This window comes from Coregonus clupeaformis, chromosome 27, assembly GCF_020615455.1.
Source record: "Coregonus clupeaformis isolate EN_2021a chromosome 27, ASM2061545v1, whole genome shotgun sequence".
In the NCBI taxonomy this organism is placed as follows: Eukaryota; Metazoa; Chordata; class Actinopteri; order Salmoniformes; family Salmonidae; genus Coregonus; species Coregonus clupeaformis.
The window spans coordinates 27,917,501-27,945,432 of NC_059218.1; the positions used below are offsets into that span (position 1 = coordinate 27,917,501).

Here is a 27,932-nt window from a genome sequence, read left to right on the forward strand (position 1 = left end):
ATATCTTACCAATGCCTCTAACATTGATGTATTACAAAAAGTTCTGTAGGGTGACCATTCAAAAACTACTTTGCTCAACCGTTAGATAAACCTTTATAAACATAAAACCAAAACAAATATTTAGAATGTTTCCCATACAGCTCAAACAGATGGTCTTGTGATGTGTGGTGAGGACGAGTTTCAGTCAGACAGCCAAGCAGAAATACTATGGATAAGGGGCCCTTTACGAGCCATGCACCCATAGGGAATGTTGGGCCAGGGTGTGAGCTGGATGGCCTTCACTGAGATACCGAGAATTATTGTATAAATCGTGTAAACGACAATAACCGTGAACTAAAAAAATTAATTTAAAAAATCTTCATAATCATCTTAATACATTTATTTTAGGGGAAGGGGGATTCAACTTTATATTCAAGTAAATATATAGTTTACGTAATATGAGTTTGTCATTTTTACATGAAGTGGTTAGAGTTGGTAAATCGGGAAGAGAAGCTTAATTTCCAAAAATTCCAAGCGGTTAAAACCATTCAATTATGACAATAATTGTACCATTTGTCACAGCCCTACCGACATACCCTGTACGTCCACTTCTGCAGTCCACTTCTCATGCTTGTACTATCTGCATAGATCTATCAGTCATGTGACACTTGGAAAGTAAAAAAAGAAAACACTATGAACTGTATGTATTTGGTTGTATCATTAGCTGTAGCAATATTAGAATGAATTAGCAATTACATTTATAAAGTTATGTTATTATCATTATTCTGAACGTTTTTATTTGTGCTTCATGATCTGACCAATGGATTTGAAACGTGTCTGGGGCCTAATTTTTCAAAAGTTGACACCTCTATTTTCAATGTGTTTTTGTTATGTGCATCAGAGAACCCATCTGTGTATTTGTTTAGAGCAGAACATGTAATGATTGATGATTACCATCACTCACTCTACACCGTACCCAACAAGTGTACACAACCAAATATTTTGTTGTCATTCATGGTCTGTGTTATGCCTGTCTGGACTGGGACATAATCACCTAACTTAGTTTATTTATCTAAAAAGGTATGTTGGTTTCATCCCAAATCTATCTACACTTGTTCCCTTTGGCTCGCACATGTCCAGTGTACTGACTCACTGAAGGCCTAGTTATCTCAGACATGCACATCAAGGGCCCAATTCAGACTTAGGAAATGTACACCTTTCCCTTACACTTCTCAGTAGTTGGTATTCAGACTTGCAGACATGCAGGTGTGTAACAGGCTTTGCAGGCGTGGTGCCCTTGCGCACGCTGAATACATTTAATTCAACCGCTGAAAACCCTCCCACTTGCTGGCCAACAGTTTTTCCCATTGAGTTTTCATTCAATAGGGTTTTCAGTACATTTATCTAAAGCCATCCCTTTAAATTTGGTGTACTTTTTAATTTTAATTGTCTCAATACTCACTAGAATATATGGAGAGAACGGTTCTGAATATTAGGGATCAATGAAAGAAAGCCATGTAAATACACATATATTCGACTCCTTTTCAGCACCAATTGATAGATACAAAAATACTCTGATCTTGTATATTATTTAGGGTTAGGAAATAAAACAATTTAAACAGGTTTGGAGAGCCTTTATGCCTTTACATGGCTCTCCAAACCTGTTTTTTATTTTGTGCGTAAAGTGTGCGTAAAGGCTCTCCAAACCTGTTTTCTTTTTTTATTCATCCTGAAAGTTGCCATATTCAATTGTTCAAACCATGAAATATTGGAAGGTGAGAAAAGTGTACAATAGGGGTTGAACAGTAGTCCTATAGATCTTACCTAATAATCCTCACTAATCATGGAACTGTGACGACAACGGTCCAGTCGTCGTGAACCGTGCGCCAGGCTCCAGTTTTTAAACTTATGTATAGTCTGCGTTCCATCATGATTCAAATGTCCGAAATTATTGCACAACTAACACACGTTAGCCTAATATGATCCACTATTGCTAGGGATCCTCAAGAACAACCACACGAACGTGACAGAGGAATGAACGGTAAACTAACGATGTAATCGAATGATGCAAAACGTAACACTAAAGTAGTGACATTAATATTAATGATATTAATTAACAGTCATTTTGATACGAATGTGCAAACTGTCCAAACAGATCCGCAAGGTAGATGGATGATTTTAAATATGTTATTGGACCATAAACAGATATGGCTCATTAACCTTTACGTCCCAAATAATGATGATCCATGCTTCTTTGAAAATATATATAATAAATGATCAACCCTGCAAGCAATACAAGACTCTATTATTATGGTGGGAGATTATAAAACTGTTTGAAATACCTCAATGGATCGTAAAGGAAATCACACTACAAACTATCACCCTCATGCTCTTAAGGAAATCATGAATGTCATGGATATATTGGAACTAGTGGATATATGGAGGCTTAAATATCCTGACCTAGTGAGATATACATGGCGGAGGCTCAATCAAGCTAGTCGTCTTGACTTCTTTCTTATGTCATTCTTGTTGGCACCAAAAGTTTAAAAAGTGTTGATAGGGGACAGAATGCGGTTGGACCATCAGATAATTGGCATATACATTACTCTTACTGAATTTCCACGTGGGTGAGGATATTGGAAATGTAATCAAAGCCTATTGGATGATAACTTGTTTTTAACCAGGACAGAGGAATTTATAACTGAATTTTTCCGTACAGAAAATCCCCTTATTTAGAGGCCATGCAATTCAGTACTCATCTCGAAGACAAAGGCAATTTAGGTCAAAAGAGTCCATACTAACAAAGGAAATAGAAGGTCTAACAGAACAGACAGATAGCAATAAAAACTGTACCATAGAGGCTCAGAATAAGTTAAAGGAAAAACAAAAAGAAATGGAGGAACTTATTCAAGAAAGAGCAAGTGTAGTATATTATAAAAATAAAGCAAACTGGATGGAATATGGGGAAAAATGCACCAAACATAGAAATGCTACCAAAAATAATTTACTGAAACCGGTTACAAATGGCAGAGTCACCCATGATTCACCAAATTATATTTTGAAAGAGGAAGCATATGATACTTTAAGCATATGTTTTCGTTTCAGTCGCCTCCATCTCCTCTAACCGAAGCTAATTGTATGGATTTTTTTTCTATTGATAATGTAAAATTAGCAGCCGTCCAGAAGGATTCATGTGCAGGCAAAATTACAGAGGAGGAACTTCTTGATGCAATTAAAGCCTTTAAGTCCAGGAAAACTCCAGGGCTGAATGGCATACCAGTTGAGGTATACCAAACCTTTTTTGATATACTCAGAGGACTGTTATTAGCATGTTTTAACCACTCCTATGTAAATGGTAGATTATCAGACACTCAACAAGAAAATCTGATTTAATTATTACTGAAACAGGACACAAGTGTGAAATATAAAGATCCAGTCCATTTATAAAATTGGAGGCCCCTTACACTTCAGTGTTGTGATGCAAAAATTCTAGCAAAATGTATAGCGCATAGAATTAAAAAGGTATTGTCGGACATTATTAATTCTAATCAGACAGGTTTTTTACATGGACGATACATTGGAATATAAGGCAAGTACTGGAAACAATAGAACACTATGAAAAATCTGGGAAACCAGGCCTGCTATTCATAGCTGACTTTGAAAAGGCTTTTGATAAAGTACGACTGGAGTTTATATATAAATGCCTGGAACATTTCAATTTTGGAAAATCTCTTATAAAATGGGTTAAAATCATGTATAGTAACCCTAGGTGTAAAATAGTAAATAATGGCTACTTCTCTGAAAGTTTTAAACTGTCAAGAGGAGTAAAACAAGGTTGTCCATTATCGGCATATCTATTTATTATGGCCATCGAAATGTTAGCTATTAAAATCAGATCCAACAATAATATCAAGGGATTACGAAGGTGTCAATTGTACGCTGGTGATTCATGTTTTCTTTTAAATCCACAACTTGGATCCCTCCACAGCCTCATAGAGGATCTAGATAATGTTTCTAACCTCTCTGGAATACAACCAAATTATGATAAGTGTACTATATTACGTATTGGATCACTAAAAAATACAACTTTTACATTACCGTGTAGTTTACCAATAAAATGGTCTGATGGTGATGTGGATATACTAGGTATACATATCCCGAAATAAATAAATGATCTCACTCCAATAAACTATAATAGAAAGTTACCAAAAATAGATAAGATCTTGCTACCATGGAAAGGTAAATACCTATATGTGGAAAAATCCACCTGATTAACTCTTTAGTCATATCCCAGTTTACCTGCTTATGGCCTTGTCTACAGCTAGCAAACAGCTGTTTTAATTATATGAGAAAAAAATATTTTATTTGGAACGGCAAGCCAGATGAAATTAAATGGGCCTATTTGTATAATGAATATGAATTCGGAGGGAAGAAATGATTAAATATTAAAGCATTAGACCTCTCACTAAAGGCTTCAGTCATACAAAAGTTATACTTACACTATCAGTCAAAAGTTTGGATACACCTACTCATTCAAGGGTTTTTCTTAATTTTTACTATTTTGTACTTTGGAGAATAATACTGAAGACATCAAAACTATGAAATAACACATATGGAATCATGTAGTAACCAAAAAAGTGTTAAACCAATTAAATATATTTTATATTTGAGATTCTTCAAATAGCCACCCTTTGCCTTGATGACAGCTTTGCACACTCTTGCCATTCTCTCAACCAGCTTCATGAGGTAGTCACCTGGAATGCATTTCAATTAACAGGTGTGCCTTCTTAAAAGTTAAAAGGTGGAATTTCTTTCCTTCTTAATGCGTTTGAGCCAATCAGTTGTGTTGTGACAAGGTAGGGGGGGTATACAGAAGATAGCCCTATTTGGTAAAAGACCAAACCATATTAAGAACAGCTCAAATAAGCAAAGAGAAACGATAGTCCATCATTACTTTAAGACATGAAGGTCAGTCAATAAGGAACATTTCAAGAACTTTGAAAGTTTCTTTAAGTGCAGTCGCAAAACCCATCAAGCGCTATGATGAAACTGGCTCTCATGAGGACAGCCTCAGAAATTGCAGACCAAATAAATGCTTCATAGAGTTCAAGTAACAGACACATCTCAACATCAACTGTTCAGAGGGGACTGTGTGAATCAGGCCTTCATGGTCGATTTGCTGCAAAGAAACCACGTGTTTGGGCCAAGAAACATGAGCAATGGACATTAGAACGGTGGAAATTTGTCCTTTGGTCTGGAGTCCAAATTGGAGATGTGTCTTTGTGAGATGCGGTGTGGGTGAACAGATGATCTCCGCAAATGTATTTCCCACCGTAAAGCATGGAGGAGGAGGTGTTATGGTGTTGTGATTTATTTAGAATTCAAGGCACACTTAACCTGCATGGCTACCACAGCATTCTGCAGCGATACACCATCCCATCTGGTTTGGGCTTAGTGGGACTATAATTTGTTTTTCAACAGGACAATGACCCAACACACCTCCAGGCGGTGTAAGGGCTATTTGACCAAGAAGGAGAGTGATGGAGTGCTGCATCAGATAACCTGGCCTCCACAATCCCCCGACCTCAACCCAATTGAGATGGTTTGGGATGAGTCTGACCACAGAGTGAAGGAAGAGCAGCCAACAAGTGCTCAGCATATGTGGGAACTCCTTCAAGACAGTTGGAAAAGCATTCTAGGTGAAGCTGGTTGAGAGAATGCCAAGAGTGTGCAAAGCTGTCATCAAGGCAAAGGGTGGCTATTTGAAGAATCTCAAATCTAAAATATATTTGTTTAACACTTTTTTGGTTACTATATGATTCAATATATGTTATTTCATAGTTTTGATATCGCCACTATTATTCTACAATGCAAAAAATAGTACAAAATAAAGAAAAACCCTTGAATGAGGAGGTATGTCCAAACATTTGAATGGTAGTGTATATTTGCAAATAATATACAGTGAGGGAAAAAAGTATTTGATCCCCTGCTGATTTTGTACATTTGCCCACTGACAAAGGCATGATCAGTCTCTAATTTTAATGGTAGGTTTATTTGAACAGTGAGAGACAGAATAACAACAAAAAAATCCTGAAAAACGCATGTCAAAAATGTTATGAATTGATTTGCATTTTAATGAGGGAAATAAGTATTTTACCCCTCTGCAAAACATGACTTAGTACTTGGTGGCAAAACCCTTGTTGGCAATCACAGAGGTCAGACGTTTCTTGTAGTTGACCACCAGGTTTGCACTCATCTCAGGAGGGATTTTGTCACACTCCTCTTTGCAGATCTTCTCCAAGTCATTAAGGTTTCGAAGCTGACATTTGGCAACTTGAACCTTCAGCTCCCTCCACAGATTTTATATGGGATTAAGGTCTGGAGACTGGCTAGGCCAGGACCTTAATGTGCTTCTTCTTGAGCCACTCCTTTGTTGCCTTGGCCGTGTGTTTTGGGTCATTGTCATGCTGGAATACCCATCCACGACCCATTTTCAATGCCCTGGCTGAGGGAAGGAGGTTCTCACCCAAGATTTGATGGTACATGGCCCCGTCCATCGTCCCTTTGATGCAGTGAAGTTGTCCTGTCCCCTTAGCAGAAAAACATCCCCAAAGCATAATGTTTCCACCTCCATGTTTGACGGTGGGGATGGTGTTCTTGGGGTCATAGGCAGCATTCCTCCTCCTCCAAACACGGCGAGTTGAGTTGATGCCAAAGAGCTCCATTTTACATTTACATTACATTTTAGTCATTTAGCAGACGCTCTTATCCAGAGCGACTTACAGGAGCAATTAGGGTTAAGTGCCTTGCTCAAGGGCACATTAACGTCATTTAGCAGACGCTCTTAGCCAGAGCGACTCACAAATTGGTGCGTTCACCCTATAGCCAGTGGGATAACCACTTTACAATTTTGGTCTCATCTGACCACAACACTTTCACCCAGTTCTCCTCTGAATCATTCAGATGTTCATTCAAACTTCAGACGGGCCTGTATATGTGCTTTCTTGAGCAGGGGGACCTTGCGGGCACTGCAGGATTTCAGTCCTTCACGGCGTAGTGTGTTACCAATTGTTTTCTTGGTGACTATGGTCCCAGCTGCCTTGAGATCATTGACAAGATCCTCCCGTGTAGTTCTGGGCTGATTCCTCACCGTTCTCATGATCATTGCAACTCCACGAGGTGAGATCTTGCATGGAGCCCCAGGCTGAGGGAGATTGACAGTTATTTTGTGTTTCTTCCATTTGCGAATAATCGCACCAACTGTTGTCACCTTCTCACCAAGCTGCTTGGAGATGGTCTTGTAGCCCATTCCAGCCTTGTGTAGGTCTACAATCTTGTCCCTGACATCCTTGGAGAGCTCTTTGGTCTTGGCCATGGTAGAGAGTTTGGAATCTGATTGATTGATTGCTTCTGTGGACAGGTGTCTTTTATACAGGTAACACGATGAGATTAGGAGCACTCCCTTTAAGAGTGTGCTCCTAATCTCAGCTCGTTACCTGTATAAAAGACACCTGGGAGCCAGAAATCTTTCTGATTGAGAGGGGGTCAAATACTTATTTCCCTCATTAAAATGAAAATCAATTTATAACATTTTTGGATTGGAAGTGGAAGTGATGCAGACAATTACATTGATGGAAGCTACTATCTATCTGCAATATTAAAGCTGATCTAACCCCTTAAAAAAGTTATAAATGTATGTGGGTATAACTGACGGTGGCTACCGATCGCGGCTAATATATAACATGATACAAATTGTTTTTAAAAATACAGTGAAAAGTCTGTGCATATAATTAACACATTCTAGTAATCATAAATCAACTCTGTAGGTTTGGCGCTGTACTGTCATTTGCGCATGGCTACAGAAGCCTATAGCTTGGGTCTCCCAATTTCATCCCAAGTTGTAAGGCCAGCATTTTATAAACTTCGCTGTGGAAAAGGTGATACAGTATGTTGATATGCTTCAGTTTGCTGCAATATGACTTGTTTCACATTTGTCTCTAGTGATCATAAAGGTAAAATATATCTAAAACAATTGTAATTCATATTTACAATCCCCTTATCCAAATGGCTTACTCATTTACCTAGCTCTTATCAATAGTTCTTATCAATTTGTAAATTACAGTGCATGGATAATGGTGTTATTTCTATCGGGAAAAATCCAGTAGATGTTGTTCCACTTGGAACTGACAGGTTGCTCGACCTTATTCATCTTTTCATCATGTGTAAATGTGGTGGAATTATGAGGGAATTAAGTCAAGGTCAGAATATCTGAAGACACACCGCAACACCTTAATTTTTTTTATCTCCACCCCAAACGAATAGCAGGTTAATAGCAAGGTCAGAATATGTATAGAGAGAAAGGTGCATAAAAAGGGAATTATGTTCCATTTACGCTGGCTTAACTCGGATCGGAATTCCCCACAAATGAATAGACAGAACACGGTCCTAAATTACTTACTATTTACAAATTGTCAAACCAGTAAGGCATAACGTTATTCTTGCATAGAAAACACTTAGCAGCCATGAATCGCAAACTGCAATACTCCAAACTTCATCGCCATTATAACAACCTGAATGTCTGTTCTTCTCATTGTATTTCGATTCTGTGAGGTGGCAGTGCCAGGACGCCAGGGCTCGGGTCCCACCTAACCACAGTCTGTACTGCATGGGCCTGCTGCTCCAAACAGACACTCTCTGTTTCAAATAAACATCCATCATGTCCTCTCCATACGCAGAGCAGGCCTGTGTCCACCTGACTCACCCTTTCCTCCCATACCCGGACTCAATGGAAGATGCAATGGCCCGGAATTACCTCAAGTGACCTCAAACAATGACCACTCAACATTCCATCCTAATCAATCTATCAGTCTACCTTCATCAGACTATGTCTCACATGACCCCTTTATCTTTCTCCTGTCATAGCCTTAGAACATTGCCGTTCTCTAGGAATACAGAGTATATTGCCTGGATATTTGTTTACAAGCTATCTCAATGACATAAATGGGTAAGATAAAGACAATACATGGAGTTTCTTTCAAGTCTTACTACATGTAGAACGTCATTTGTATAACTATACGTGAATGAGTAAAACACATTGACAGATGTAGTGCATGTCGGTCTGGGAGAAACATTAAAACCCATTCACATCCTTGTACTATATTTAGTACAATATCAAAATGCGCCACTGTTTGGTGTAAATGCATGAACTTTGGTGTCAACATAGTTAGTACAAGTGTCTAGGCAGGTCACATTGAAATGTTAAGATTGTCATTATCTATCATACTTCCAATGTCAAAGTTGAGATTTTTAGAAAATGTAAAGAATCATTCAAATGACTTCAGCATATGTATTTTGAAATACATTTCCAAATTAAATTGTTTAAAAGCATATAGTATTGTTATTTGACCTGTTCCTATGCCCTCTTTGTGGACGATTTTGTCAACCACTTTGAAAACAAGGTTGACAACATCCGCTGCTCATTCACTCAGCCTATTGATTCCACTGGACTCACACACAGAACTACCCTACGCCTTGACCTCTTTCTCCCCTCTCTCTCCAGATGACATCCTGCGACTAGTGAGGTCTGGCCACCCGACAACATGCCCACTCGACCCTATCCGCTCCTCCCTTCTCCAGATCATCTCTGGAGACCTTCTCCTATTCCTCACTTCCCTAATCAACTCATCCCTGACCACTGGCTGCGTCCCCTCTTACTTCAAAATGTCCAGAGTCGCTCCCCTCCTCAAGAAACCAACACTCGACTCATCTGATGTCCAAAACTATAGACCTATATCCCTTCTTTCTTTTCTTTCCAAAACACTTGAGTGTGCTGTCTCTGATCAACTTTCTCATTATCTCTCTCAGAACGAGCTTCTTGACCCTAACCAGCTTCAAGACGGGTCACTCAACCGAGACTGCTCTTCTCTGTGTCACGGAGGCTCTCCGCACTGCCAAAGCTGACTCTCTCTCCTCTGTTCTCATCCTCCTAAATCTATCCGCTGCCGTCGATACCGTGAACCATCAGATCCTCCTCTCCACCCTCTCAGGGCTGGGCGTCTCAGGCTCTGCACACTCTTGGATTGCATCCTACCTGGCAGGCCGTTCCTACCAGGTGATGTGGAGAGGATCTGTGTCTGCAACACGTACTCTCGCTACTGATGTCCCCCAGAGCTCGGTTCTAGGCCCTCTCCTCTTCTCTCTATACACCAAGTCACTCGGCTTCGTCATATCCTCACATGGTCTCTCCTATCATTGCGATGCGGATGACACAACTACTTTTCTCCTTCCCCCGTTCTGACACCCAGGTGGCAACACGCATCTCTGCGTGCCTGGCAGATATCTCAACTTGGATGTCGGCCCACCACCTCAAGCTCAACCTCAACAAGACGGAGCTGCTCTTGCCCCTCTGGGAAGGCCTGCCAGCTCAAAGACCTCTCCATCACTGTTGACAACTCCACAGTGTCGCATTCCCAGAGTGCAAAGAACCTTGGCGTGACCCTGGACAACAGCCTGTCGTTCTCTGCAAACATCAAAGCAGTGACTCGCTCCTACCTCACACAGGAAGCGGCGCAAGTCCTAATCCAATCACTTGTCCTCTCCCGTCTGGACTACTGCAACTCGCTATTGGCTGGGCTCCCCGCTTGTGCCATCAAACCTCTGCAACTTATCCAGAATGATTTCAACCTTCCCAAGTTCTCTCATGTCACCCCGCTCCTCCGCACACTCCACTGGCTTCCAGTCGAAGCTTGCATCCACTTCAAGACCATGGTGCTTACCTACAGAACAGCAAGAGGAACTGCCCCTCCCTACCTTCAAGCTATGCTCAAACCCTACACCCCAACCCGAACGCTCCGTTCTGCTACCTCAGGTCTCTTGGCCCTCCCACCACTGTGAGAGGGCAACTCCCGCTCAGCCCAGTCCAAGCTCTTCTCTGTCCTGGCACCTCAATGGTGGAACCAGCTTCCCCCTGAAGCTAGGACAGCAGAGTCCCTGCCCATCTTCCAAAAACATCTGAAACCCTTCAAACAGTATCTTGACCCCCCCCCCCCCCTAGTTCTGACTCTACTGATAGCTACTTTATTGAGGAAAAATGTACTTTCTATGCCTGTGATGTGGTTTTCCCAACTAGCTATCTTAAGATGAATGCAACTATAAGTCACTCTGGATAAGATAATCTGCTAAATGAATAAAATGTAAATGTAAAAAATAAAACATCTCCATCATCTGATCCGCGATTGATTGAATCCAACCTCACAACAATCAAGCTGAAATGATGACTCTATACTTCTACAGAAGTCCTTTTAGAGGGTCATACATAATGCATTCACTGAGATGCATTATCAGCAGAGAAGGAGTCTGTTGACAGAAGCACAATGAGACATTATTATGCATACATCATCTATCTAAGACCCAGGCTCTGAGATATTGTATGCATTCTCTAAAGCTTATTCTGAGCTTTGCAAATCTCATTCCACCTCTGACATATACATACATCTCCCTCAACCAATTGAATAGAGAATGGGTTTATAACATTTCACAGAAGCCTTCTCAAGTATACATTCAAACCGCTTGACTATTCTTTACAGCTCCATAGCATTCAAAGAATTCAAAGGCTTACCTCATACTCCGAAGAGCTATGGTAAAGTAATTGTTGTCAGTCGCATAAATTGAAAATAAACAGTTGCTATAATTGTTATTAGTCTATAGTTTTATTCCATTTGCGGCATCCAGTAAGTATCCTGTGAGAACCCATCACAGCTCCTGCCTCTCTCTCTCAACTTAAAGAGTTTGGCTGGAGGAGTGGTGTGACGTTTTCCTTCTGAGCGTGTGTGCGATAGAGAGAGAGAGAGAGTCTGTGCCCAGGGTTGTGTGAGGGCGGGGTGTGGTAAGGAGGTGGAGAGAGAGCTGGGCAGTGCCTCTGCATGTGGACCAGGGCTGGTCATAAGCAGAAATTACTATATAGGGCTTTCCATGTTGATAATTGTTATTACTGTGGTCATTAGTATCACCCTGACAAAGTACGGCTGGGTCGGTTATCAAAAGAAATATAAGCATCACCTTGTCTTTTTATCTGTATTTCTTATCCACATAGGGATTAACTCATGTTTCAAAAAAGTGCAGGCATAGGTAAAATTGAAAATCTACTCAAATGAACAACAAAAGTAGATTAATTAATTTGGACTGTTAGTTCAACATGTTATGATTTTAGAGCTCCAGGTAGAATTAGCCCTATAAGGCTCTTATCTAGAATCATTTTACTCTCCTCAATTCCTCCACTGAACCATCAAGGGGACAAACACACATATAGACTCAAACCAGTGTCTATGGCGAACTTTATCCTTTTCCCAAACAACTCCAGTGGTCATCATTTATGTATGCATTTCTTCTAATTTTTTAAAGGTTCAAACCCCCGTCACCAGGGGGCATGTGTGGTCCAAGGTTGGGAGCATTCACCGCTACACCAGACTCTGGCACGTGGTCATCATTTCTATACTGTTAAGATTACTGTATGCTTCCCAGTCTAAACAGTTCGCTCATATATTATGATTACATTTTGTGATGTTGTGGGGGGGGGGGTTTTCCGGCTGTTCAAACACACAATGTTTTTATTAAGGCAAGTTGAAGTTCGGTAGCCGAAGTCTACACCTCTTTGTCTGTGATTGGTTAACAGTAGGGATTCTCCAATGAAGTCTTTGTTGTCATTCAACGAGTTTTCATGCACTTTTTTTCAATTGAGAAATACTGCACCAAAGATCTCAGTTAGATGTAAAATTGTGCGACTAAGACCTTCTCGGCAAAAACATCAAAATCAATTACAGATTTCTTGAGTTATCTTAGATTAATTTGGACTATTTTGAGGAAGAGTACTGGCTATGTTGTTGATACGGCATCTCAAGAGGGACAAACAATAATATTGCAGTTTTTTTCTTGTTTTTAAGCGAAGGTACAGTGCATTCTGAAAGTATTCAGACCCCTTGACTTTTGTTACATTACAGCCTTATTCTAAAATGGATTAAATAAATGTTTTCCCTCATCAATCTACACACAATACCCCATAATGACAACGTGAAAACAGGTTTATAAAAAATTTAAAACAGTAAGTATTCAGTCCCTTTGCTATGAGACTCGAAATTGAGCTCAGGTGCATCCTGTTTCCATTGATCATCCTTGAGATGTTTCTACAACTTGTGGCAAAATTCAATTGATTGGACATGATTTGGAAAGGCACACACCTGCCTATTTAAGGTCCCACAATTGACAGTGCATGTCAGAGGAAACACCAAGCCATGAGGTCGAAGAAATTGTCCGTAGAGCTCAGAGACAAGATTGTGTCGAGGCACAGATCTGGGGAAGGGTACCAACAAACTTCTGCAGCATTGAAGGTCACCAAGAACACAGTGGCCTCCATCATTCTTAAATGGAAGAAGTGTGGAACCACCAAGACTCTTCCTAGAGCTGGCCGCACAGTCAAACTGAGCAATCAGGGGAGAAGGGCCTTGGTCAGGGTGGTAACCAAGAACCCGATGGTCACTCTGACAGAGCTCCAGAGTTCCTCTGTGAAGACAGAAGCCACTCCTCACTAAAAAGCACTTGACAGCCCGCTTGGAGTTTGCCAAAAGGCACCTAAAGGACTCTCAGACCATGAGAAACTAGATTCTCTGGTCTGATGAAACCAAGATTGAACTCTTTGGCCTGAATGCCAAGCGTCACGTCTGGAGGAAACCTGGCACCATCCCTACGGTGAAGCATGGTGGTGGCAGCATCATGCTGTGGGGATGTTTTTCAGTGGCAGGGACTGGGAGACCCGTCAGGATCGAGGGACAGATGAACAGAGCAAAGTACAGGGAGATCCTTGATGAAAACCTGCTCCAGAGCGCTCAGGACCTCAGACTGGGGCGAAGGTTCACCTTCCAACAGGACAACGACCCTAAGCACACAGTCAAGACAACGCAGGAGTGGCTTCGGGACAAGTCTCTGAATGTCCTTGAGTGGCCCAGCCAGAGCCCGGACTTGAACCCAATCTAACATCTCTGGAGAGACTTGAAAATATCTATGCAGCGACGCTCCCCATCCAACCTGACAGAGAAGGATCTGCAGAGAAGAATGGAAGAAACTCCCCAAATACAGGTGTACCAAGCTTGTAGCGTCATACCAAAGAAGAATTGAGGCTGTAATCGCTGTCAAAGGTGCTTCAACAAAGGGTTGAACACTTATGTTTAAACACTTATGTAAATGTGATATTTCATTATTATTTTTTTATATACGGTATATATATATATATATATATAAATTTGCAACAAATTTCTAACAACTTGTTTTAACTTTGTCATTATGGGGTATTGTGTGTAGATTGATGAGGCTGTAACGTAACAAAATGTGGAAAAAGTCAAGGGGTCTGAATACTTTCCGAATGCACTGTATTTTAAGGGAGTATGCGAGCACCGATGTTTACTTCGCCTTAAGTCTCCCTCTCACACTGAACATACAAGTTCAAGGTAGAACCATAGAAGGAAATCTCCCTTTTACCTTGCACCTCGAACTCTGACCCGCAGGGTGAAAGGTCACTCTCGTTGACCCCCAGAGCCTCCATCAGCTGCTCCACATTCATCCTGGCTGTCAACTCGCCATTCCTGTCCCCAATCTGAGCGAGGGAGAAGGGAGAAAGAGAGACCTTATTGACTACAGGTTTATGGGATTTCACTGTTTGATTATTGTTAGTCTGATAATAGCAACGACAAATATATTGGTCTTGAAAATAAATAGTAATATAACTCCTTAAAAATGCAGTGGTTACCTCTCTGGAGATATCCAGGTGTTTGCGGGCATAGTGCAGGGCCTGGCGATGATTCCCTAAAGACACATAGGCATTTCCCAGACTCCAGCAGGCACGACCCTCTCCAACCCTATCAACACGTACAGTTAGAGAAGAAACAAATCAAACACCATAATGATAATCATGTTAAGGTTTTAAGGTTTGTGTGCATGTCAGTTGAGACTGCTGAGGGGAGGACGGCTCATAATGATGGCTGGAACGGAGCAAATGGCATCAAACAATGTGCTTGATGTATTTGATACTATTCCACTGATTCCTCTCCAGCCATTACCACGAGCCCATCCTCCCCAATTAAGGTGCCACCAACCTCCTGTGGTGCATGTGTGCATGCTTGCTTGTGTGCTTGCGTGGAAGTGTTTATGTGTGTGTGTGTGTGTGTGTGTGTCTGTGTGTGACTGCATTTGAGTGTGCACATACAGTGAGGGAAAAAAGTGTATTGTATTTGATCCCCTGCTGATTTTGTACGTTTGCACACTGACAAAGAAATGATCAGTGTATAATTTTAATGGTAGGTTTATTTGAACAGTGAGAGGATGAATAACAACAAAAAAATCCAGAAAAACATGTCAAAAATGTTATAAATTGATTTGCATTTTAATGAGGGGAATAAGTATTTGACCCCCTCTCAATCAGAAAGATTTCTGGCTCCCAGGTGTATTTTATACAGGTAACGAGCTGAGATTAGGAGCACACTTTTAAAGGGAGTGCTCCTAATCTCAGCTTGTAACCTGTATAAAAGACACCTGTCCACAGAAGCAATCAATCAATCAGATTCAAACTCTCCACCATGGCCAAGACCAAATAGCTCTCCAAGGATGCAGGGACAAGATTGTAGACCTACACAAGGCTGGAATGGGCTACAAGACCATCGCCAAGCAGCTTGGTGAGAAGGTGACAACAGTTGGTGCGATTATTCGCAAATGGAAGAAACACAAAATAACTGTCAATCTCCCTCGGCCTGGGGCTCCATGCAAGATCTCACCTCGTGGAGTTGCAATGATCATGAGAACGGTGAGGAATCAGCCCAGAACTACACGGGAGGATCTTGTCAATGATCAAGGCAGCTGGGACCATAGTCACCAAGAAAACAATTGGTAACACACTACGCCGTGAAGGACTGAAATCCTGCAGCGCCCGCAAGGTCCCCCTGCTCAAGAAAGCACATATACAGGCCTGTCTGAAGTTTGCCAATGAACATCTGAATGATTCAAAGGAGAACTGGGTGAAAGTGTTGTGGTCAGATGAGACCAAAATCGAGCTCTTTGGCATCAACTCAACTCGCCGTGTTTGGAGGAGGAGGAATGCTGCCTATGACCCCAAGAACACCATCCCCACCGTCAAACATGGAGGTGGAAACATTATGCTTTTGGGGTGTTTTTCTGCTAAGGGGACAGGACAACTTCACCGCATCAAAGGGACGATGGACGGGGCCATGTACCGTCAAATCTTGGGTGAGAACCTCCTTCCCTCAGCCAGGGCATTGAAAATTGGTCGTGGATGGGTATTCCAGCATGACAATGACCCAAAACACACAGCCAAGGCAACAAAGGAGTGGCTCAAGAAGAAGCACATTAAGGTCCTGAGTGGCCTAGCCAGTCTCCAGACCTTAATCCCATAGAAAATCTGTGGAGGGAGCTGAAGGTTCGAGTTGCCAAACGTCAGCCTCGGAACCTTAATGACTTGGAGAAGATCTGCAAAGAGGAGTGGGACAAAATCCCTCCTGAGATGTGTGCAAACCTGATGGCCAACTACAAGAAGCGTCTGACCTCTGTGATTGCCAACAAGGGTTTTGCCACCAAGTACTAAGTCATGTTTTGCAGAGGGGTCAAATACTTATTTCCCTCATTAAAAAGCAAATACATTTATAACATTTTTGACATGCGTTTCTCTGGATGTTTTTGTTGTTATTCTGTCTCTCACTGTTCAAATAAACCTACCATTAAAATTATAGACAGATCATGTCTTTGTCAGTGGGCAAACGTACAAAATCAGCAGGGGATCAAATACTTTTTTCCCTCACTGTAGGTGTGTGTACCTGTCAGTGAGCTCCTGGGCTATGAGGAGGTGTTTGAGGTGGTAGTCTATGGCTCTCTCGTACTGCTGCAGCAAAGTGTAGGTGTTCCCCAGGCTGTAACATGCCTGGGCCTCCATCACCTGGTCCTTTAACTGACGAGACAGCTGCAGAGTTTTCCTGGATGGAAGAGAGAGAGAGGTAGAGGAAATTAGATTTATACAGAGGGAGAGAGGGTGATGAATGGAAAAAGAGGAGAACAGATATATTTAAAGTTAGATCGTGTTTTTTACTATCCCACACACAATTCCAACAATTTATTTTAAATGACACATTCTTATTATGAATTAATCTCATACATTATATTGATCTAAAACATTATTAGATTTGAATGCATGCAGGTAATGAAGTCTAACATATCACGTAGCGCTCTGAGCCTCATTGGTTGACACACATCATGTCCACTAGGTGTCAGTGTTGTAGTCTCTACTGACCTGTAGTACTCCGTGGCAGTGTTGAACTGGCCCAGGAAAATCAGAGCGTTGCCTAGGTTACTATAGGCTCTACGTTCTGCTGCTTTGTCACCGAACTCCTTGGCAATGGAGAGTCTCTGTGAACAAAATAAAGTTGATATATTTTCTTGTAAATGTACTGTATGTGTCTATATTGTTGGCCTTGACCAGTCTTTACCCTATTGATGGAGCAATATTGTGCTACAAAACTGATACTTGTATGTTTTGTAAGTATGTCATACACTTTACATTGAACTCATTTTCAAAGGCAAATGTCTCTTATGTGTTTTCACCCAGGGGCGAAATGATCTAGTGTGAAAACACCTTCCATTCATTATGTAATGTCACACTTACAGTTGAAGTCGGAAATGTACACACCCAAATACATTTAAACTCAGTTTTTCACAATTCCTGACATTTAATGAAAAAAATTCCCTGTCTTAGGTCAGTTAGGATCACCACTTTATTTTAAGAATGTGAAATATCAGAATAATAGTAGAGAGAATTATTTATTTCAGCTTTTATTTCTTTCGTCACATTCCCAGTTGGTCAGAAGTTTACATACACTCAATTAGTATTTGGTAGCATTGCCTTTAATTTGTTTAACTTGGGTCAAACGTTTCGGCTAGCCTTCCACAAGCTTCCCACAATAAGTTGGGTTAATTTTGGCCCATTCCTCCTGACAGAGCTGGTGTAACTGAGTCAGGTTTGTAGGCCTCCTTGCTCGCACACGCTTTTTCAGTTCTGCCCACAAATCTTCTATAGGATTGAGGTCAGGGCTTTGTGATGGCCACTCCGATACCTTGACTTTGTTGTCCTTAAGCCATTTTGCCACAACTTTGGAAATATACTTGAGGTCATTGTCCATTTGGAAGACCCATTTGCGACCAAGCTTTAACTTCCTGACTGATGTCTTGAGATGTTGCTTCAATATATCCACATCATTTTCCTTCCTCATGATGCCATCTATTTTGTGAAGTGCACCAGTCCCTCCTGAGGCAAAGCATCCCCACAGCATGATGCTGCCACCCCCGTGCTTCACGGTTGGGGTGGTGTTCTTCGGCTTGTAAGCCCCCCCTTTTTCCTCCAAACATAACGATGGTCATTATGCCCAAACAGTTCTATTTTTGTTTCATCAGACCAGAGGACATTTCTCCAAAAAGTACGATCTTTGTCCCCATGTGCAGTTGCAAACCGTAGTCTGGCATTTTATGGCGGTTTTGGAGCAGTGGCTCCTTGCTGAGCGGCCTTTCAGGTTATGTCGATATAGGACTCGTTTTACTGTGGATATACATACTTTTGTACCCGTTTCCTCCAGCATCTTCACAAGGTCCTTTGCTGTTGTTATGGGATTGATTTGCACTTTTCGCACCAAAGTATGTTCATCTCTAGGAGACAGAACGCGTCTCCTTCCTGAGCGGTATGACAGCTGCGTGGTCCCATGGTGTTTATACTTGCGTACTATTGTTTGTACAGATGAACGTGGTACCTTCAGGCGTTTGGAAATTGCTCCCAAGGATGAACCAGACTTGTGGAGGTCTACAATTTTCTTTCTGAGGTCTTGGCTGATTTATTTTGATTTTCCCATGATGTCAAGCAAAGAGGCACTGAGTTTGAAGGTAAGCCTTGAAATACATCTACAGGTACACCTCCAATCGACTCAAATTATGTCTATTAGCCCATCAGAAGCTTCTAAAGCCATGACATAATTTTCTGGAATTTTCCAAGCCGTTTACATTTTTACATTTGAGTCATTTAGCAGACGCTCTTATCCAGAGCGACTTACAGTTAGTGAGTGCATACATTTTCATACTGGCCCCCCATGGGAAACGAACCCACAACCCTGGCGTTGCAAGTGCCATGCTCTACCAACTGAGCTACAGGGGACTGTTTAAAGGCACAGTCAACTTAGTGTATGTAAACTTCTGACCCACTGGAATTGTGATACAGTGAATTACTGTATAAGTGAAAAAATCTTTCCGTAAACAATTGTTGGAAAAATTACTTGTGTCATGCACAAAGTAGATGTCCTAACTGACTTGCCAAACTATAGTTTGTTAACAAGAAATTTGTAGAGTGGTTGAAAAACGAGTTTTAATGACTCCAACCTAAGTGTATGTAAACTTCTGACTTCAACTGTATGTCACACTATTGTGTGTATCTCTTTACTAGTACATCAGATGACGTTGACTACTGTCCCAGGGATATGTATATGTATCTCACCTGTCTGTGGAATTTGATGGCCTCCAAAAAATTTCCCAACAGGTAGTGAGTGTTGCCTAGGTTACCAAAGGCCCTCCCCTGAGCGGCTCTGTCGCCCAGCTCTTTGACCAGACACAGGTTCATCCTTTAGAAGAGAGGAGGACTTGAGTTTGTTACAATTGTGTTTTACACAAATTATACAAAGTCACATTGTTGTTGTCTTGGAGTGAACATTCTACAGTGCCTTCAGAAAGTATTCACACCCCTCAACTTTTTCCACACTTTGTTGTGGTACATCCTGAATTTACAATGGATTAAATTGAGATTTATTTGTCACTGGCCTACACACAATACCCCATAATGTCAAAGTGGAATTATGTTTTTTGATATTTTTACAAATTCATAAAAAATGAAAAGCTGAAATGTCTTGAGTCAATAAGTATTCAACCCCTTTGTTATGGCAAGCCTAAATAAATTCAAGAGTAAAAATGTGTTTAACAAGTCACATTATAAGTTGCATGGACTCACGCTGTGTGCAATAACAGTGTTTAACATGATTTTTAAATGACTACCTCATCTCTGTACCCCACACATACAATTATCTGTAAGGTCCCTCAGTCGAGCAGTGAATTTCAAACACAGATTCAACCACAATGACCAGGGATGTTTTCCAACGCCTCGCAAAGAAGGGCACCTATTGGTAGATGGGTAAAATAAAATTAAAAGCAGACATTGAATATCCCTTTGAGCATGGTGAAGTTGTTAATTACACTTTAGATGGTTTATCAATACCCCCAGTCACTACAAAGATACAGGCGTCTTTCCTAACTCCGTTGCCGGCGAGGAAGGAAACCGTTCAGGGATTTCACCATGAGGCCGATGGTGACTTAAAAACAGTTATAGATTTTAATTGCTGTGATAGGAGAAAACTGAGAATGGATCAACAACATTGTAGTTACTCCACAATTCTAAACTAATTGACAAAGTGAAAAGAAGGAAGCTTGTACAGAATAAAAATATTCCAAAACATGCATCCTGGTTGCAACAAGGCACTAAAGTAACACTGCAAAAATTGTGGCAAAACAATTACCTTTTTGCCTGAATACAAAGTCCAGTACAACACATTACTGAGTACCACTCTCCATATTTTCAAGCATAGTGGTGGCTGCATCATGTTATGGGTGTGCTTGTAACCATTAAGGACTGGGGAGTTTTTCAGCATAAAAAAAACTGTTTTAGTCTGCTTTCCACCAGACACTGGGAGATGAATTGACCTTTCAGCAGGAGAATGACCTAAAACAGGTCAAATCTACACTGGAGTTGCTTACCAAGAAGACAGTGAATGTTCCTGAGTGGCCGAGTTACAGTTTTGAATTAAATCTACATGAAAATCAATGGCAAGACCTGAAAATGGTTCTCTAGCAATGATCAAAAATCAATTTGACAGAGCTTGAAGAATTTTGAAAAGAATAATAGGCAAACGTTGCACAATCCAAGACTTACACAGAAAGACTCACAGCTGTAGTTGCTGCCCTAGCTGTTTCTACAAAGTATTGACTCAGGGGTGTGAATACTTATGTAAATGAGATATTTCTGAAAACATGTTTTCACTTTGTCATTATGGGGTATTGTGTGTAGATGGGTGAGCAAAAAAATATGTTTAATCCATTTTGAATTCAGGCTGTAACACAACAAAATGTGGAATAAATCAAGGGGTATGAATATTTTCTGAAGGCACTGTATACAGTATTTTGTACCTCCTGGATACACAACGTTTACAGTAGCCTACAGTACATCAGTAGTTACAGTGAGGGAAAAAAGTATTTGATCCCCTGCTGATTTTGTACGTTTGCCCACTGACAAATAAATGATCAGTCTATATTTTTAATGGTAGGTTTATTTGAACAGTGAGAGACAGAATAACAACAACAAAATCCAGAAAAACGCATGTCAAAAATGTTATAAATTGATTTGCATTTTAACGAGGGAAATAAGTATTTGACCCCCTCTCAATCAGAAAGATTTCTGGCTCCCAGGTATCTTTTATACAGGTAACGAGCTGAGATTAGGAGCACACTCTTAAAGAAGCAATCAATCAATCAGATTCCAAACTCTCCAACATGGCCAAGACCAAAGAGCTCTCCAATGATGTCAGGGACAAGATTGTATTTACATTTTAGTCATTTAGCAGACGCTCTTATCCAGAGCGACTTACAGTTAGTGAATACATTTATTTTTTTATACTTGCCCCCCGTGGGAATCAAACCCACAACCCTGGCATTGCAAACGCCATGCTCTATCAACTGAGCTACATCCCTGCCGGCCATTCCCTCCCCTACCCTGGACAACGCTGGGCCAATTGTGCGCCGCCCATGAGTCTCCCGGTCGCGGCCGGCTGCGACAGAGCCTGGATTCGAACCAGGATCTCTAGTGGCACAGTTAGCACTGCGATGCAGTGCCTTAGACCACTGCGCCACTCAGGAGTACACCTACACAAGGCTGGAATGGGCTACAAGACCATCGCCAAGCAGCTTGGTGAGAAGGTGACAACAGCTGGAGCGATTATTCGCAAAATGGAAGAAACACAAAATAACTGTTAATCTCCCTCGGCCTGGGGCTCCATGCAAGATCTCACCTCGTTGGAGTTGCAATGATCATGAGAACGGTGAGGAATCACCCTAGAACTATACAGGAGGATCTTGTCAATGATCTCAAGGCAGCTGGGACCATAGTCACCAAGAAAACAATTGGTAACACACTACGCCGTGAAGGACTGAAATCCTGCAGCGCCCGCAAGGTCCCCCTGCTCAAGAAAGCACATATACAGGCCCGTCTGAGGTTTGCCAATGAACATCTGAATAATTCAGAGGAGAACTGGGTGAAAGTGTTGTGGTTAGATGAGACCAAAATCGAGCTCTTTGGCATCAACTCAACTCACCGTGTTTGGAGGAGGAGGAATGCTGCCTATGACCCCAAGAACACCATCCCCACCGTCAAACATGGAGGTGGAAACATTATGCTTTGGGGTTTTTTTTCTGCTAAGGGGACAGGACAACTTCACCGCATCAAAGGGACGATAAACGGGGCCATGTACCGTCAAATCTTGGGTGAGAACCTCCTTCCCTCAGCCAGGGCATTGAAAATGGGTCATGGATGGGTATTCCAGCATGACAATGACCCAAAACACACGGCCAAGGCAACAAAGGAGTGGCTCAAGAAGAAGCACATTAAGGTCCTGGAGTGGCCTAGCCAGTCTCCAGACCTTAATCCCATAGAAAATCTGTGGAGGGAGCTGAAGGTTCAAGTTGCCAAACATCAGCCTCGAAACCTTAATGACTTGGAGAAGATCTGCAAAGAGGAGTGGAACAAAATCCCTCCTGAGATGTGTGCAAACCTGATGGCCAACTACAAGAAACGTCTGACCTCTGATTGCCAACAAGGGTTTTGCCACCAAGTACTAAGTCATGTTTTGCAGAGGGGTCAAATACTTATTTCCCTCATTAAAATGCAAATCAATTTATAACATTTTTGACATACGTTTTTCTGGATGTTTCTGTTGTTATTCTGTCTCTCACTGTTCAAATAAACCTACCATTAAAATTATAGACTGATCATGTTTTTGTCAGTGGGCAAACGTACAAAATCAGCAGGGGATCAAATACTTTTTCCCTCACTGTATGAAAGCTTTGACATAGGCAACTGGCCTGTCAGCGTGTTGTCATACCAAACAAAAGCCCTGAGGAAGCATCTCAGTGTGTCCACAAGGGATTGTGTACTACAGTAATTGTTTTTAACTGTAAAGGTTATTCACTTTTATCCCTCTCCTTCACAGACTGATTAAAGTAGTGTTAATTGCCCGCAGAGAAGGATTTTGAAGGAGCTATCCCAGTGGGATATATGTATGGTGTATGTGCTGTGCTGTGCTGTGTGTAAGCTTGTGTTCATATGTGTGTAGAGTATGTGTGTGTTCATTAACACGTGTATAGAGCATAACACTCACTCGTAGAAGCCAGTAGCTCTTTGCAGTGTATCTCTGACGTCTGGTGGGAGGTCCCCAGGGTCCTGGGTGCAGCCCCATAACTGCTGCTTCCCCTTGGCATGGAACACGTTCCCTATATTATACAAAGCCCTTGCCTCTCCCACCTGGCCAGAAAGGGAAAAGGGAGAAAGCAATGAGCAACTTTAGAATACAAATAGAGACATTGGAAGACATTAAGGAATTTTTCAACTGAAATAGCATGGACCACACTCAACAGTTATTTTCAATACAACAAGCCGCTCCTCAAAATCTGATGAAAGGTACTAAACAGATGCAATCCTCCAATCCAATGTGATGCCGGTGTGTGTGTGTTTGAGTGTGTGTGTGTGTACGCTACCTTGTCCCCTTGCTCTTGAGAGATGTCCAGGTGTCTCTGACAGCACACTGCCGCCTCGTCGAAGCGCCCTAAAACCTTCAGCGTGTTTCCAAGGTTACCGCTGGCTTTCCCTTCCCCTATCCTGTCCCCTATTGTCCTGAGAATAGAGACCATATCTCATTATCAGTCATGGTTTTCAAGTTATAATCAATCATAGCCTGTGTTCCAGATCCGTTATTGCTGTCTTGCCAAATCCATTGCTGTCATTGTCAGTACAAAAACACAGTTAGAGGAGCATGGCGCTTGCAACGTCAAGATTGTGGGTTCGATTACCCCTGGGACCACCCATGCGAAACATTTATGCACGCATGACTGTAAGTTGCTTTTGGATAAAGGCATCTGCTAAATGGCATATATATATTGTTATATTACTTAGAGCTTTATTGATTTGATTATCTAACTGTCTGACAGGTACCTTCCTTCTTAGGACAGGGTTCCAGTTGTCCTGCTGTTATTGTAATGTATCAAGGCAGCAGCCCCCTGGCTTTGTAATCGCCTCCCTGCCAGGCTACCAACTGCACCCCTCTCCACAGGAGACAGGCTTAGCCATCTGAGCTAAATACCAAGGGGGTCCCTCATCAAAATTAACAATATCAAACTCTCATATTTATCTAGCAGGGCAACTCTGTACAGTATCCAACCCATAATGAATGATAACTGTTTACTCTCTTATGCTTTATGAATGACTTCAGTATAAATTAAATACACATTCATTGCAGTCTATACAATTTATCTTTTAAACATGTTGAAATCCTTCAACTACAATTTGAATCCATGATCAGACATGATGTTGCCTGGTATTCCGTGGCCTCACCTGGCCAGAGTGAGGTCGTGTCTGTGGTACTCCAGGGCCTTGCCGTATTCCTTCAGGTAGAAGTAGGCGTTGCCCAGCTGGCTGTAGATGGCACTGAGGGTCTTCAGGTCTTCTGTTCCCACCTGCACAGCCGCCTCGAAAAACGCTGTCCCCCCTTTAAAGTCCCCCGCCTTACACAGCCTCTCTCCCTCCAGGGCCAATTCCAGACATGAAGCCTCCATCCTGAATACACACATACACAGATGGACAGAGAAAGAGAGAAATAACATCAGTGTCCCTCTGACGTTACCATGGCAATTGTGTCCGAAAACTCTGTCACAATAGCTAGGTTTCCATCCAATTGGCGACAGATTTTCATGCAAACATTCTAAAATCCGTATAAAGAAAACGGTGCAATTTCCCACCAATGGTGTGTTTCCACCAAACAGACTTGTTGAGGATAAAAGTCAGTGTGTGATGACGTAGTGCACACAAAATGTACATTTTCATGTACTGAATACAAATCTAAAGTTCAATGTGTTTCCATCGCATTTTCAACTCTACTAATAGTTTTGGCACATTTGCTATTTAACACAAACGTTTTTGTGACTACTCTGGTCTTGGTGGTTGCGCTCTAGCCAACAGCTAGCAAATACAGTGCGGGTAGGCTGTGAGGGTAGGCTTATCTACATGATGAGATTATTATGGATAAGAGCAAGAATATTTTTATTTGTTAAACGGCAGTCAAGCATTGATCATCATGTCACCAGAATAAGACCCTTGATATGTCTTGGAAAGGAGCATCAAGATCTCTGTGCACTTTCACCACCCTGTGAAGTTCATCATAACTTAATAAACTGCATAGTTTCCCTAGTCATAGTGGGAGGACCACACATTTTATAATCGCGTGACTCCAAGTTTACTTTTTATGGTTATGATATTATGGTTATTATATCAATATTTGCGCATATACACTACCGGTCAAAAGCTTTAGAACACCTACTCATTCAAGGGTTTTTCTTTCTTTTTACTATTTTCTATGTTGTAGAATAATAGTGAAGACATCAAAACTATGAAATAACACATATGGAATCATGTAGTAACCAAAAAAGTGCTAAACAAATCATAAAATATTCAAATAGCTACCCTTTGCCTTGATGACAGCTTCGCAGACTCTTGGCATTCTCTCAACCAGCTTCATTTACATGTACATTTTAGTCATTTAGCAGACGCTCTTATCCAGAGCGACTTACAGGAGCAATTAGGGTTAAGTGCCTTGCTCAAGGGCACAGACAGATTTTTCACCTAGTCGGCTCGGGGATTAGAACCAGCAACCTTTTGGTTACTGGCACAACGCTCTTAACCACTAAGCTACCTGCCGCCTCCGCCCGCTTCACCTGGAATGCTTTTCCAACAGTCTTGAAGGAGTTCCTACATATTGTGATGTCACGAGAGGCTGTGTCCTGGAGGGACGTTACATCCCCCTGAGGTGGCTGCAAACCCAGACAGCTATGGCTCCATCTGCTGGTATGGTCGGGAACTCCACCCCTCTATGGCCAATCTTCCCACGCAGCTGAAACAAATGAGGAGCTGATGAGCTGAAGGTTTGGGAAGGGAAGAGACACACTGAGGGAGTGTGTGGGGGGTGAAGAGACACAGTCTCCAACCTGGGCTCTCTGGAGGACAAGAGTGCTGCACGTCCACTTCCATGGGGAATATAAGGATTTGGAGATACTTACCTTTGGGAAAATACTCACCTTTGGATATATGCACCTGTGGAAATACGTGAGAGACATTTGGAAGGACTTTTTGCTGGGTTGGCCACTAGCTGCAACGTGGACTACAGTAAGGCTGGGGAAAAGTTATCTGAGCGAGTGAGAATTATGATTTTGGATGTGGAAGAGACATCCCTGAACTGTTAACCCTTAAAGAGCCACAAGAGAACAGAATTTTGTTATATTTTCGTTAATTTCCCAAGACCTATAATAAAATCCTTGTTTTGTTTGAACCTTGTCTCCTTGCACTACTTGAGCAATCCCGCTGAAAGCTGTGTAGCCTCTCGTGACGTCACAGATGGTGGAGAATACGGGCACGCTCAAGCGTTAATAGTGCCTGTCAGAGGAGGATACCGAAGGTTTGATCACCCAGTTTTCCAAGTTGGCCGTAGGCTCCCCGCCGACTGAAATGGAGGACATATTGAAAGCCCTTGTTGCTGGCCAGCAAGCCCAGATGCAAGCAAACGTGGCTCTCTTGGAGGAGCAAAAGAAAGCCAACCTTCTGAAGGCAGAGGAATTGCAGTTGCAGAGACAGAGGGTGGTCCAAAATACCCGCCCAATAAAGGCAAGTGACTTTATATCTAAGATGGGAGCTACCGATGACATTGAGGCATACCTGCATGCATTTGAGGCCACGGCCACTAGGGAAGCCTGGCCCAAGCAACAGTGGGTTGGTCTGTTAGCCCCCTTTCTAACCGGGGAATCGCTGAATGCTGTCCGGGACCTGGGCCCTGACCAGGTTACTGACTATGATGCCCTGAAGTCTGAGATCCTCAGCAGAGATGGACTCACAAAGTTTGGTATGGCCCAGCGCTTTCACAGCTGGACCTTCCAACCAGACCAACCTCCTCGGGCGCAGATGCATGAACTTGTCCGAATCGCAAGGAAATGGCTGGATCCGCAGAGGAATACAGCAGCGGCGGTGGTGGAGGCCGTTGTGGTGGATCGTTACCTACGCGCCCCTGCCTTATGAGGCAAAACGGGTCATCAGTCAACAGGCCTTGACCACGGCTGATCTGACCGTGGAAGCTGTGGAAAAGTACCAGGCCACAGCGGAGATGCTGAATGCTTCCCGAAAAGACCCCAGGAGGGCGGCCCCACCACAAATGGGAAGAACCCGTCCAAAGGACCCCAAGGTCTCGAACCCAGCCACGTCCGGACTTATCCCGGCTCCAGGGGGAGCCAGAAACCAGGCGGGTCCAAGAAGAGTACACCAGGAGGGGGAAACTCGACAGTGTTACCGGTGTGGGGAGATGGGACATATCTCCTGGCAGTGTGGGAAACCAGCCGATGAACCTATGCCCACTGCGGAGTCCTCCAGCTCAGCACCCACACACCGTTTTGCCTCGCTCTTGGGAGTCGTAGATGGCGGCCCAGATCGACCCCCCACCTGCCCGGTAACTGTGAATCAC

At 42.2% G+C, this 27,932-nt stretch overlaps 1 protein-coding gene across 2 annotated transcripts in view; it reads right to left on the minus strand.

The window, feature by feature from the left end:
• The window catches only part of LOC121541692 (G-protein-signaling modulator 1-like), a 78,099-nt gene that overhangs the window by 23,815 nt on the left and 26,352 nt on the right, over positions 1 to 27,932 (minus strand). For both annotated transcript variants that reach the window (XM_041850933.1, XM_041850932.1), the window contains exons 2-9: positions 24,767 to 24,988; positions 23,914 to 24,049; positions 23,538 to 23,680; positions 19,559 to 19,682; positions 17,318 to 17,433; positions 16,848 to 17,003; positions 14,774 to 14,882; positions 14,506 to 14,620 (exon numbers count right to left, since the gene is read on the minus strand). In XM_041850933.1, coding sequence (XP_041706867.1) covers positions 14,506 to 14,620; positions 14,774 to 14,882; positions 16,848 to 17,003; positions 17,318 to 17,433; positions 19,559 to 19,682; positions 23,538 to 23,680; positions 23,914 to 24,049; positions 24,767 to 24,988 — 1,121 coding nt within the window. The remainder of the gene's footprint in view (positions 1 to 14,505; positions 14,621 to 14,773; positions 14,883 to 16,847; positions 17,004 to 17,317; positions 17,434 to 19,558; positions 19,683 to 23,537; positions 23,681 to 23,913; positions 24,050 to 24,766; positions 24,989 to 27,932) is intronic.